Source organism: Musca autumnalis, unplaced genomic scaffold (assembly GCF_047663935.1).
Source record: "Musca autumnalis isolate F117 unplaced genomic scaffold, ASM4766393v1 scaffold_5, whole genome shotgun sequence".
Taxonomy (NCBI): Eukaryota; Metazoa; Arthropoda; class Insecta; order Diptera; family Muscidae; genus Musca; species Musca autumnalis.
The window spans coordinates 71,344,362-71,359,095 of NW_027412088.1; the positions used below are offsets into that span (position 1 = coordinate 71,344,362).

Here is a 14,734-nt window from a genome sequence, read left to right on the forward strand (position 1 = left end):
ATATAGATAAATATTTTTTTAAAAAACCAAAATTTTTCCTTTCTTTAAGAATATGAAAATGAAGAAGAATGCTTGATGGTTTAATGATTCGTAATTATTATATTTTTGTTAATTATTTACACTGAAATGAGGAATTTAAATTCTTATTATTAATCTTTCTATCTACATGTAAAGGTTTTGGGACATAACACCCAAAATAACTTTTTTTTTACTTATTTGCAAGACCGTAGATGAAATGTTGTAGCTCATTGCGATTCTTAGCTAAGTAAATAACTTTATTATATACAATATTCAAATTGATACGGCAGTGAATTGTCGTCAATTTCAGATGTTATGTGAATATCGGGTGATTTATAATTTGGTGGCAAATTACCCGAATATCTTGCACGTAAAGTTTCTTCCCATTCCTTGGGATGGGCTTTCTTGCGATGATGATGCATATTGGCATTTGAATTGAAGGTTTTCGGACAGTGTGGACATGTATAGAGAGCAGTACCCATATGAGCAGCCATGTGTTCCTAGAAAACAAATAAAAAAATGAATTACAAATTCGCAATGAAATCAAAAGCACATTTCGTCACAACATACCTTCAGGGTAGAGGGTTTCTTAAATGCCTTATCACAAATTGAACACTTAAAATCATAACCAGTTTCATGTTTGAATACTATATGTCTTTTTAGAGACTTTAAAGTAGGAGAAACTTTTGGACATAAATGACAAGCAAATTCCTTTTTACCATCTTCTGGATGTTGCGTGGCTATGTGACGCTTCATATACTTTGGATCTAGCATCTTCAGGCCACAAATATTACAGGTAATAGTAGGTCTTGGAATGTCTTTATGTTTAAACATGTGTCGTTCAAGAGCATCTTTATTACTCAATTTTGTTCCACAAACATCACAGATGTGGGCATATTTTTTGGTATGTACGAAACGTATGTGACTTGTTAACTTTGATTTATCAGCAAATCTATAGTGAAAGTAAAAGATTTTCAATTAATATTAAAGGAAAAAATCAAATTTATTTAACTTACAGTTTACCGCAATCTTGACAAGGGTATTTCTTTTCTTCATCGGGTATATGTATTAATTTATGCTTTTTCAAGGCCAAAGAATGTGAGAAGGCTTTACCACATGTATCGCAAATATCCGACTTGACTTTCCTGTCATGTTTTTTGAAATGATTTGTTAAGCAAAACCGATCTGCCATCACTTTACTACACAAATTACACTTAAAATATTCTGGATCCAGATGAACATGAACATGATCCGCTAGTAGGCTACGACTGGAAAATTTCCTTTTACAACAGATCACATAGCCTGGTTGATTATGCTCCTGTGTAAAATGTTTCAAAAGGTCTGGAAATGTTTTCATGGGGGCTTGACAAAGGTCACACTTAATTTCCAAATTTTCTTTTAGAAATTCATCAGCTTCATTGTTTTTTGTTCTGGGGGGGAAAATATATGGTGAAGATTCTTTATTCTCAGTGTTATCTTCGTCCTCACTAACTACATTGTCGTTGCAATTATTAGAATGCCCATCAAAACCTTCAAAGTCGCTTTCATTATCCTCCTTCACGCCAGTTTCATCTGGGCAGGAATCTTTAAGATCAGCATTTTCTTGTTTTATATTTTCCTGTTCTTCAACACTGTTGTTAGGTTTATCTTGTTCTTTGCTTCTTGTTTGCTGTTCAGATTTTTCTTCATGTTCTTTTTTCTTTGGTGACAATGAAGATTTTGAAGCATCTTTTCTTGGGCGACCCCTTTTTCGAGTTTCTTTCGATTCACCTACTATTGGAACTTCTTTTTTGCGTTTCTGTTGTTTAGCTTGTTTCGTAGGCGAAGCTGATTTTAAAGGATCCTTTCTTTTTCGAGTCCTTTTTGTAGGCTCTTCCAATTCATCATCTATTGGATCTTCTTGGTTACTATTCTCACATTTCATAGTAACCAAACAAGCTGCAATGTTCGTTTCATCATAACTGGTCTCCTCTGGACTCTCCTCCTTTGTTGTATCATTGACATTTTCTTCTAGTGCTTTAATTGTTGATGTACTAGGGTCACATTCGTCTGGTTCCAACTTCAACAACGAAACGAAAGACCTATGACTATCTTCTATGTGCAAATAAAACTTGTGGAAATCCCTTACAAAGGTCCAACAATTCATACAAAGCCATGAATTGGATGTAATGTGTTTCTGAAAATTAAATAAAAATCAATGGACATCAAAGAATTATGCTGCGAGTTGTTCAAAATGAAAACCGATGTACATAAAATACAGTTAGTCAACTTAATTATTGCAAAACCCAAATTATTACAAAATTTTAAATAAAACATCATTTTATTGGTATAAATAAATATCATTATTAATATTTTTGTTAACAATGCAATTCTTACACATGTTTATTAATATAATAAAATAAAAAGTAGCTAAATTTCATTAAACATTTTCTTAAAATTAACAAAAATGAGTACAACTTATTATTCGCACTGTCAACTAAAGAATTTCAAAATTCACAACTTTTCAGTCTTTCACGGTATTTTTCGAAAAGTTGGTTCTAATATTCCGTATGCCCACCTTTGGCATCAAAAACAGCTTGTAAACGTATCTAAATTTAATAAATAAGTTTCGGAATGTCATATTCCAATGGTATTTTTAGCCATTCTTCTTTATTGCATTTTATTTAGTCCCTCAGGTAAGTGGGCGACATATTCCCGACTTTTTCCTTCAGGTGTACCTATGAATTTTCGATGGGGTTAATATCTAGACACTGGAACGGGGTGTAAATGACTTTGGTACAGTTGTATAACAACCAAGTCTTACATAAATTAGATTTATGCTTAGGGTCGTTCTCTTAGTAGTACTTATATTGCAATTTGTTTGAATTTTCAGGGTCAACAGGCCCAAATTTCTTGACGCTTTTGGTTAAATCTTTTCTTAAAACATCTAAATAAACCTCCTATATCATTGTTTCTTTCAAAATCAGGATTTTACCAACGTCACCGCTTGGTATACAACCCCATACCATAAGTGACAGGTTTCTGAACTTTACGGTATGTATTAAATTTTTGTTTTCCATGGCTTTCAAGGGTTTTCCCAATACATTTTGAGGTCCATTGTGATAGTACAACATAATTTTAGTCTCATCAGAAAATATAACGCCATCCCAATACTAAAGATGGCGTGAAAAGTTGTCTATAACATGTCGGAATAGTTTCTATATATTGTGATGGGCAATGGATTTTTCCTAGTCACTCGTGATAAGTGCTTGTTATTATGTAGCACTTTTCTGACTTTTCCATGTGACACACTTACTCCAAAATAATTTTTAATTAGAAAAAGCTATTTTCTTGTGCTGCTTTGTGTTATTTCGTTAATTTCTTTAATCATTCTACAGTCAATTCGTGAGGTTACTATTTTGGACCTGCCATGTTACGCCCTCAGTTTGAGCCTGGCTTCTTGCTCGGTGCGGTATATGATGTTGTATACACTTCTCAGCTTACGAGAGGTGATTTTAGGGATTTCTCTTTCGGATTTACCATTATTTTAATTGGAATAGACTAAATGTCGCATATTATTACCTGACTTTCTCTCTTTCTGAATATACCGTCTATGTTACACACACAAAAATTAATTTATGATTAAAAATTATGGATCTACATGTCCACATACCATAAAAGTCTTAAAAATCCTTAAATGCAAAAAATCGCGGGGGAAACCCCACGATTTTATTGCACATTAATTCATTTCGAAATTATTTAGTTGACACCACAAAAACCAGGTTCCTATCCTTTTTGTCCGTTGTTTTTGTTATTTTCAACCGATTTCTGGATTTATTGGCTTGATGTTGTCCTTAACAGGTAAATCAACAGACATTTACAAAAAGCCCAACATTATTGAAAGAATTTCTTGTAGTAATTCCTAATTAAACATCTAAATTTTTAAAAATTCATTGTTTGCAATAATATAGTTGACTAACTGTATGTATATAGGTACATGAAGGAAGCAGTCGACTTTTTATATATCCTCAAACTTACGAACATCATGAATAGGGGATTAATTTTTCGGAATTTTCGGGACATGGCAAGTATGAACCTTCCCGAGAATAGCATTATGCCCCGTTGTAATAGGGCAAGCAAAGTTTTCTTTGTTTGGGAAAATATAATGACGTGAAATTTTATACCTATACGCTTACTCCTCCTGAGAGTTTCCTGTGTAGCAGCCATCCAGAGACACATGACTAAATCGAAAACATATGATTCGATCATATTTGGTCTAAATTAAAATATGTTGGGCTTTGAAACATTATTTCGACGTGGTTGGTGGTGATGGTATACAAATAACCCTTCTAAGAAGTCAAGAACCCCTTAATATATTAAGAGCCATTGAAATGAGATTTCAAAGGCCAATATCTCGAGAAATGTGGACGGACTTCTATCATAAGAGTTATAAATTGCTGTGACCAAGCTGAACCAGTAAATTCATCTTGTTTCTTTAGAAGCTTGAAATTATAATGCTGCAACTACAAAATCAACATTAAGGGCGTCAAATCTGGCAAAATATCGTTCTTCAGCTCAGCAATCGCATTTCATTTGTCCTTTACTTACCAATTGCCAAAAATGTTTTTCTATTATTTGTTCGATATGCTCTTCTTGCCATTGTGTTGATGATACTAGAACATATTCTGTGTTCTCCTGTTTAAGCTCCAAACAAAGCAGGCAAATGTCCATTTTTTCTTCAAACTTTCTCAAAAATCAATCCAACCAAATTGAAGAAATAAACAATGCTTCTTCTTAGCATTTTTCATGGACATTCATTGTGAAATGATAACATCAGATATTGCTTAGTCCCGGTCCACACTAGAGTGATTTCATTGAAAAAATTGCAAGAAATTATGTGTCTCTAGATCGACCTCCATAGTAGAGTAAAATCATAAAATTGCTGTAGTGGGGAATTCGATTTAAGAACACCTAATTTCATGAAATTTTTTAATGAAATTCACGTTAGTATGCACCGGGACTTAAGGGCCAAACCTATTGCTCTGCGTGTGCGTTCAAAAATACAAAAACAAAATACATGTATTTCAAATTGAAATACATCAGTGATGGCCACCAACAACAACTTCCCTACGACCGCGGGCATACGACACACACGTACACTGTAAACACATTCGTTCGGTTAATGTATTGTTTACGTTTCCACTGTAAGTTATAATCTGCAAATGTGTGTTTTTGCCATCACTGAAATACATGTATGTATTTTGTTTTTTTTTTTTTTTTTTTTGAACGCACACGCAACACGTAGAGCTATAGGTTTCTTAAAGGGCCCCTGTTGTAAAGCCAAATAAAAGCAATTTTTATGCATTTTTTTCTATGAAATTGTATATACTTTAAAAGAACATCTTAATCTACTTTCTGAATTTTGTTTTGAATAATATTTCGTAGTTTTGTGGCAAAAGAAAAAAGAGAAATTCGATATACATATATTGTCCTTGCTCTTTTATCAGGGGCCTAATTATGCAATTCGATATCGAGTTGTTCCGAACCGAGTGCTCAAACTTGGTGTGACAACATTCGTTATCGAATAAAATAGTCGAGTTATTGAACATAAATTTGCGAGTATTTGCTCGCAGCTACATTACCTATGTTAAGCAAACAAAAATAGTTGTTTGTTGTCGGTTTACAGAAGAAAAATTATACATTTTTTGTTTTGGTTGAAGTTTCAATTTAATTTGATTGTTTTTAAGTCTCGAGTATAACCCCAATGGGTTAAACTTCATCATTACTTTCTGTTACAGAGAGTAATGTTTTCCAAAACGAACTGGCAGTGTTGCAAAATTATACTGATCGCCGCCAATATGATTTTATCCCGGAAGACGGCCAAACTGACAATTGCCGCAAGGAAAATTGCCTAATGTAAATATGGGTGCCATCGTGGTGCAATGGTATGCACACCCGCACTGCACACCCGGCCAGGCAACATCAAAACACTTTTCAATGGTGGCAAAATACACCTCAGTAATGTTGGCGAAATTTCCTGAGTATTTCAGCCATGTAAAACTTCTGTACAGAAATGGTGTCTTAGACCAGACATGACCAAAAAGAGAACGGAGAAAATTCAAAATATTGGCAACTTATAACAGTGTGTTAGTAAGTTTGTATTCACGCAAGCTATAAAACAATAACAAATCAAAACATTTGTTATCTTTTGTACGCTCTTTCTGTGCATTCGGGTCGTGTGTGTGTAAATTGCTGAAAATCATCGGCACCGCCGTGTCAAAGAAGAACACATTTGTCTTAGACACGCCGTTCGGACTCGGCGATAAACTGTAGGTCCCATATCATTGAGCTAATATGAATAGGGGTGCACTCATTGGTATGAGAGAAGTCTCCCTAGTCCCTTATGGGATGTTTGTGGAACAATTATTATAAATATGGACTAACGTTTATTCAGTTCAAATATTGAAAATTGTCATACACAAACTAATTTGAAAAATTTTCGATTTTATTAAATTATATCTTTGAAAAAAGCGTTTACAGCATTATTATACTTCTCAGAATTAAAGAAAATTAGTGAGAAACCAATGTTATGTCCGTTTGGTTATCTCATGTTTAAAGCCACATGAGATAACCAGACATAACATTAATTTTCTTTAATTCCGTTAAATTCAAATTTTAAAATCATTTTGTGCGTGAGGTTTTTTCACCGAACCACCTTATAATCAAGATTTTATCTAATCTTATGTAGAAACTCATCATGCTATGATACAGGGATATGAGATTGTAAAAAGGGTTATAACCCTAATGTACATATCGCAACAAGTCTTCACATCTGCTAAATAATTTATAGGGTTAAGTAGTTTAGTTTTTATTAGATAAGGGAACTACTTTAAATATGTACTAACAATGTCTAAGTCCTCCGACTCAAGTGTTACACTTCCGGGTGCTTTGTATTTGGGTGGCAAATTTCCCGAATATCTGGCACGACAAGTTTCTTCCCATTCCTTGGGATGAACTTTTTTACGATGATGATGCATGTTGGCACTTGAATTGAACGTTTTTGGACAATGGGGACACGCATGTAGGGGAGTACCAGTATGGGAAGACATATGTTCCTTAAAGAAAAAAAGTAATTTAAATATTTAAAAAATAGGGAATTTCGGAATTTCCAACATACCTTTAGCGTATGTGGTCGCTTAAAGGCCTTATCACAGATTGTACATTTAAAATCGTAACCCGTTTCATGTTTGTATACAATATGCCTCTTAAGGCTCTTCAATGTTGGTGAAATTTTGGAACATAAATGGCAAGGGAATTCCTTTTTACCATCCTCTGGATGTTGTGTTGCTATGTGACGCTTTAGATAATAGGGATCTGTCATCTTAAGGCCACAAATATTACAGGTAACTGTGGGTCTTGTAATGCCTTTATGCTTCAATTGATGGCGTTCAAATACTTCTTTACTGCACAATTCTATACCACAAATATCACATATCTTGGCATATTTTTTTGTATGCACAAAAGCAATATGGTTTGACAGCAGGGAATTACTAGCAAACCTTAAATGAGTAAGGGAAATTAAAAACACTTTGCGTTACAATTTACCACAATTCACAACATACAATTTACCACATTCTTTACAGGGATACTTTTTCTCTTCATCGGGTATATGTACTAATTTGTGCTTCTTCAATTTCATTGGATGATTGAAAGCTTTTCCGCATATATCACATATCTCTTCATTAACCTTATTTGAGTGATTATTTTTATAATGCTGTGTTAAACAAAAGCGATCTGCCATTACTTTGGGACATAAATTGCATTTAAAATATTCCGGATTTAGATGACAATGAACATGATCGACTAGCATGCTGCGTTTGATAAATTTCTTATTACAACATATCACATAACCATCCTGATTATGTACTCGTGTAAAGTGTTTCAATAGATCTGTAAATGTCTTCAGGGGAGATTGACAGATTACACAGTTTAATTTAAAGTTTTTTGTTAAAAATTCATCTGCTTCACTCGTTTTAACTTTGGGCGGATAAATAAATTGGGGTTGTTTATCAGAGTTACTTTGGCTTTCTTTACTTTCAGTGTCGGAATAGTTCAGAGGGTTATCATTATTGAAATTAATATGTTTACCTTTTATAACTTTCTTTGTGGTCTTTTCCTTTTGATTTCTTCTTGAAGATTCCTTACATTGTTGAGTTTGTAGCGACGTTAGCAAAGGATCTTTGCTATATCGAATATTTGCTGATAGTTTTGTTTCACAAACTAATGGAAGTTCTTGGTTACTATATTCATCTTGCATAAATAATTCTCTGGTAGTGTTTTGATCATTGTCATTATCAGATGCATAACATGTATTATCCAAATGATCTATAATGCTATCATCAATCAGTACTTCTCTTTGGTCAATTCCTTTTTGAGTTTGCTTTGAAGTTAGATTTAGTTTAGGTTTGCTTTGCCTAGGACATGAGGTTGCTAACTGTTGTTCGTCTGTTCTGAAATAACCTTCATGATTGATTTCATATTTCAACACAATTTCTTTTTCTCCACATTCACCAAGGTTTGTGTTTACTTCATTGTGTTGCATATCACTAGCTTCGAATGTCTCCGAATTGTTTTTTGAAGTAGTTCCAATTTTTGTTTCCAACTTCAATAATGAAACAAAGTTGCTGTGACTATCTTCAATGCGTAAATAAAATTTGTGGAATTCTCTGAGTGTATTCCAACAACATATACAAATCCATGAGTTGGAAGCAATGTCATTCTGAAATGAAAATAAAATATAGAGTAAATCATTGGATGGACCGAAAAGTTACATACTTTTTATTAATCTCTGGTAAGCGTAATGAAATTTACTGTCTAGTTGTCGTGCCCAGATAGAATTGAGTCGAGTGCATCAATCAAAATTATTCTGCTTTATTCTCCTTTCCAATAAAAAGGATATGCTTTGTAGTGAGGGTCCTCCCTCCATAAGATGATTAGTATCGCTTCTAGGTATAATAACATAATAACGTTTAAACTTTTGTTATTGTGCTAACCTATTGGAAGAATATTTGGCTACTCAAGTTGTTGGCCTACTGAAGTCACGTTATTTTAACACTCGCATTTCAATATTCAATTTATTTGCAATACTTTTAGCCTTTAAGGCCAATAAGTCGTAAATACAGTTCATATTCATAGTAATACATTTTATATTCATACTTAAATACTACTACATATTACGAATTAAAAATAATGAAATAATTAGTGAAATATGGCTTAAGGTTCGGAGTAGGGAATACTAACATATTTGCATCCACTATTTGGTGGTTACCAACGACTGTTTATGGAATACCTACCTTCTTTGTGTAAAATACATACATATTTCATGGAACATTGTGGAGTAAAACATAGTAACGACTTTGATTTATCTCTACTTACCAAAGGCCAAAAATGTTTTTCTATTATCTGTTCCATATTCTCCTCTAGCCATTGATTTGATGATACTAAAACAAATTCTGTGTTCTCCTGTTTAAGCTCCAAACAAAGCAAGCAAATATCAATATCCATTTTGAGGTTGAAATCGTCAACTAACTATTCAATTAACAGATGAAGTAAACAAATGCTTCTTCTTATTTCCCTGAGCATGCACTGTTGATTGATAACAAATGTGTTTAACCCATATTCATGTCCAAAGTTTGGCTGGCGGATGCTATTCATTATTAACTATTCAATTAAAGCCCTCGGCACATACGGTCCGTTTAGTGACACGTTGGGACATGCGTTGTCCCAAAACAGTTAAATTATGTTTAACTTTAATGCGCCAGCCATGTTGTTGTTTTTCAAAAAACTTGGCATCACTTACACATTTTTCATGTGGTTGTTGTAGCGCGACGCACAACGCACCGTATGTGCCGAGCGCTTAACAGATGAAGTAAACAAATGCTTCTTCTTATTTCCCTGAGCATGCACTGTTGATTGATAACAAATGTGTTTAACCCATATTCATGTCCAAAGTTTGGCTGGCGGATGCAGTTGACTCACTACAAGTGTATAGTACAACCCAGCAACAAGTTTGCCCGCGGATGCAGTTGAATCACTACAAGTGTACGGAACATTTGAATTTTATGAATTTTACAAGAGAGCGCGCAGCTAGGATGCACTCCATTTTGCTTCCACATCACACAGCTCCATTTTCGAGCTTAATCACAGCTTTTGATGTAGAGTTTTGGATTGAATTTAAAGGCACTCTTCTCGATTTAATCCAAGCGCATCTGATTTTCTTTCATCATCCTAAAGTTGTTTTATGTTGCCTTCCCATCACTAGTTCAGCTTTCGAATAGGGATACGTATTACCAAGCAAAAATCGATCTTTCGATCTCTTGATTCTTACTTAGAACTCAAGAATCGATCTTTCGATATTTTGATTCTTACTTGGAACTCAAAAATCGATTTTTCGATTCTTACGTGGGAATCAAAAAATCGATCTTTCGATCCTTTGATTCTTACTTAGAACTCACTTGGATAAAAGAATCGTTCGATCGAGATGACTCCTTAGTTGAAACGTGAACGTTTTAGTGTACAATGCTTCGCGTTTAATACTGCCGTACCGTTAGATTAACTTTGTTCATCAGTACAACAAATAATATAATATTAGCTGTGTTCCTTTACGTTCAAGAATCTTCAAGATTTACCACTTTTTACTTGAAAAGCGTTCCTTTACTTCTGAGACCATACAATTCATCTGGGAGCAGTTTACAACTTTTGCCGGTTTTACCGTTTTCAAAAGTAAAGGAACAGAGCAATTGTTGTCTTGATCTGACCAATGTAATCTGTATATTTCATTTTCGTGTAACATCAAAAAATCAAAACAGAATTGATCTTTCGATTCCCACTGCAAGAATCGAAGAATCATAATAGAAAATCGATCTTTCGATTCTCTATGAAGTTAAAACTCGATTCCGATTTTTAGATTCTTCAAATCAAAGAATCGAGGAATCGATTACTCGAAAATCGACTTGCGTATCCCTACTTTCGACGTGGACTCCAACCCATTAAAAATGTCCGTCTCATGAATTACCGCAAAAATGTTCGCAACTTAAGTTGGTATTTCTTTATTATATAACAAATTCTTCGAAATGTATACACTCTTGTTTATCTTTTGAAGAAATGTGTAGGGGTTAACCGTTTTTTTCTCTAGGGATCTCTACAGCAGCTGCTTATAAAATGTATCGAACGGAGTGCATTTTTCATAACTCTGTTGGACTACATCGAAATATGTTGTGAAATCATAACTCCAATTGCACAACTTCCAAAATGTTTTGCTGGGAAGTGTCGTCGTTATGAATTCACTTATGAATTTTACAAGGGAGCGCGCAGCTACGATGCTCTCCATTTTGCTTCCACAGCACACAGCTAGGATGCACTCCATTTTCGATCCAAATCACAGCTTTTGATGTAGTGTTTTAGATTGAATTTAAAGGCTCTCTTCGGATTGCATTTTTAGTCAGTCTAAAGATGCAATAAAAATGCATGCCATTGCGAAATATCCAAGAATAAATAAAATGCTTTTATTATTTGTGGAAAACAATACTACAAAAACTTTATTATATAAACACAAATTAGAAAGGTATCCATTAAATCCAATCACATTGGAGTTTACTTCCTCCGTTCTCCATTTAATCCAAGCGCATCTGATTTTGCTTCATCATCCTAAAGGTTTTTTATGTTGCCTTCCCGTCACTGGATCAGCTTTCGACATGGACTCCATTAAAAATTTCCGTCTCGTGAATTACCGCAAATATGTTCGCAGCTAATTTTTTATTTCTTTATTTTATAACAAATTCTTAGAAATGTATACACTCTATTTTTAGAATAAATGATTTCGCCAGCGGCGGGTAGGGATCAATCAACTGTTTTTTTGTAGGAATCTCTAAAGCAACTGCTTATAAATTGTATCCAACGGAGTGCATTTTTCATAACTCCGTGTGGACTGCATCGAAGCATGTTTTGAAATCATAACTCCACATGCACAACTTCCAAAATTGTTTGCTGGGTATGAATTCACTTATGAATTTTACAAGAGAGCGCGCAGCTAGGATGCACTCTATTTTGCTTTTAGAGCACACAGGTAGGATGCACTCCGTTTTCGATCCAAATCACAGCTTTTGATGTAGTCGTTTGGTTTGAATTTAATCAATCTAAAGATGCAGTAAAAATGCAAGCTATTGCGAAATATCCCAGAGTAAACAAAATGAATTTATTATTTGTGTAAAACAAGAATACAAAGAACTTTATTATATAAACATACATTAAAAAAAGTTTGCATTTAATTCAATCACAATTGACTGTACTTCCTCCGTTCTCCATTTAATCCAAGCGCAACTGATTTTGCTTCGTCATCCTTAAGGGTTTTTATGTTGTCTTCCCATCACTAGTTAAGCTTTATATGCTGTTTATACTATAGCTTTTTGCAGGGTTAACCCTCATTATCAGGATTTATGTGCTTAATCCGGTCAACTTCATCAAGATTTACCACACAAAATTAAATCTTCACATGACCGGATTTGTTTGAGATCCTGCACAAAATCTGGATACTAATTTCATACAACGCTGTTTTTGTACAAAAAAATGCAACTCGTTCCCCATAGTACGAAAAGTTGCAAGTGTTATCCCAAGTTATTTGTTTACATTTTGTTCCTTTGTCAAACAAAATGAAATTTTAGAATATTGGATTAAAAATAAAAATTGGGATAAATTCGCAAAATGGTAAGTAAATATTGATTTGAATAACAACATAAAGTAACAATTCCATTTTTTTTCAGGGAAAGTCTACGCATAACATAAAAGAAAGTTGTCAACAACCAGCAGAAATAATAAGGACCCACAGTTTTTGCATAATTCTACAAAAACATTACATGCCATATCCATACATATCAGTAGAGGACTGAACCAAAACAGGCCGAACGACGTGGCTGTTGAGGATATAACCGAGCTGAGGATATATTATAATTATATTTGTGTACGCAAGTCATTTGTAGAATTTAGAAACAAGAAGTCCAAAACCAGTAGAGTGAAACAGGAAGCTCCCAAAGGCTGGGTAATATCTCCGAAACTATTTGTCCTCTACCTTTCCGAAATTCCACATGTTTGCACAATCTTGGCTTCGGGTCCTATTGATGATGACATATGTGATAGGTTAAAAGTTTACATAGCTTAACGAAATCCGCTGTTCACCACTTCGACGACTGAAATGAGTTCCACTGAACATATTGGTCGATGGTGTCCTGATTTCGACCACTAACTACCCCAACATATTTGCTGTAACGTCCGATATCATGTATAAGCCCTCCGCGCACGCCACAGCAATTTGCGATAGGATCAAAAGAAGGAACAAGGTACTGAAGAAAGAAAAATTGTTGACCTCTTACAAAGCATCAGCATTATGCTTGGGTGTTATCAAAGTGAGCATCCCCGTCAGGATTTAATGGACAGGCTTGTTCCTCCCAGGCACGTCAGGAAAGATCTTCTAGATCATGAGGTCCAAGGTGCAAATGGAACTTCTATATCAACGAGCCTAACAGGCATGCTTGGAGAGCATTCATATTGATGCAGTCGCGCAGGCAGTATAGAGATGCAGCGTGAAGGCCATACTTCGGGACCATCCCGTATCCATCGCGGCAGAAGAACGCTAGCGATGCAGCTGCCTCAATTCGTATGAGGCATGAATTGATGACACGATACCCAAAACATGCCCTGCATGTGGGCTGGGGCCACACTTCATTTGTTTAACTACCCAACAAACTCCACTCACCTGTCTCTTGGTTCTTTATGGACGCACCAGTTCAGTTCAACCTTTCCGATCGGAATCTGTGACATGCCTCTCTCTATCTACAGCTAACATTTGAAATAAATAAATATTTTTTCAATGAGACTATATTTTTCCGTTTTTTATTATTTATAGCAAAAGAGATAAATGTAAAAAGATGAGATTTAGATGCTGATGTTATTAATACCGCTTTAGTATAGATTATCTAGGCGTCATCAACGTCCAACAATCCATGTCCTGTCTCGTATCTTCCGAAACGTCAGTTGCTTTGTATTCATGCATCAAACTAGGGGCTTTTAGATCGAGTTCCATACTAGAGTAATTTTATGAAATTGGAGTAGTGGGGAACTCCTAGTTTCATGCACGAATACAAAGCAACTGACGTTTCGGAAGTCAGCCAGTCTTACACACATAGCTATTTTCTCAAAGAGTGAGAAGTCCTTTTGCCCTTGATCAGCTTGCGCAGTGTAGTATGGTTTTTATTGACCAATATGACACCATTTTATATCAAAACTAATGTTGTTGATGGTGATAAAATTGAAGATGCAATAGGTAAACCCCAGATGCATTGAATATACACCGTTGTAGGTAGCAATCTTTAAAATGTAAACCAAAATGGTTTATTAAAGTGGGTCCTGCAGCAAACGGAAAATACCAAGTTTATGGAAAACCTCAAAAAATTAGATAGATTTACGAACTCCAGTGGATTTCAAATATCAAATTCATAGCGTATTCGTCAAGTGAAACCCAATGGGTTTATGACAACGGTTTGACATATATGCAATGGAATAGACATTTAAAATTTAGCGAATTTCATGAATCAAACGTATTATAAGCTACTAACGGAAGAGAGTTTTCCATCAACTGAGTACTTCCCTTTACTGCAGGGTTACATTAGCTGACTATTTTTTTTTT

General features: G+C 34.6%; 1 protein-coding gene and 1 long non-coding RNA gene across 3 annotated transcripts; one reads left to right on the plus strand and one right to left on the minus strand.

Annotated features, from left to right (window-relative positions):
* Positions 1–72: 72 nt before the first annotated feature.
* On the minus strand, positions 73–9,733 carry LOC141405289 (uncharacterized). Of its 2 annotated transcripts, none has more exons than XM_073989473.1 (7): positions 8,833–9,733; positions 7,620–8,776; positions 7,175–7,556; positions 6,903–7,112; positions 1,035–2,194; positions 589–970; positions 73–518 (listed from the first exon to the last, which is right to left on the minus strand). In XM_073989473.1, the coding sequence occupies exons 2-7, from the start codon at positions 8,597–8,599 to the stop codon at positions 279–281; spliced, it is 3,354 nt and encodes a 1,117-aa protein (XP_073845574.1). In that variant the 5' UTR covers positions 8,600–8,776; positions 8,833–9,733; the 3' UTR covers positions 73–278. The 2 variants fall into 2 exon arrangements, with proteins under 2 accessions (XP_073845574.1, XP_073845573.1); XM_073989472.1 differs by having other exon boundaries at positions 9,433–9,651.
* Positions 9,734–12,675: 2,942 nt separating this feature from the next.
* LOC141405804 (uncharacterized) lies at positions 12,676–13,929 on the plus strand. The gene is made up of 2 exons (XR_012413269.1): positions 12,676–12,759; positions 12,816–13,929. It is a non-coding gene; the product is annotated as an uncharacterized lncRNA (long non-coding RNA).
* The last annotated feature ends 805 nt before the right edge of the window (positions 13,930–14,734 follow it).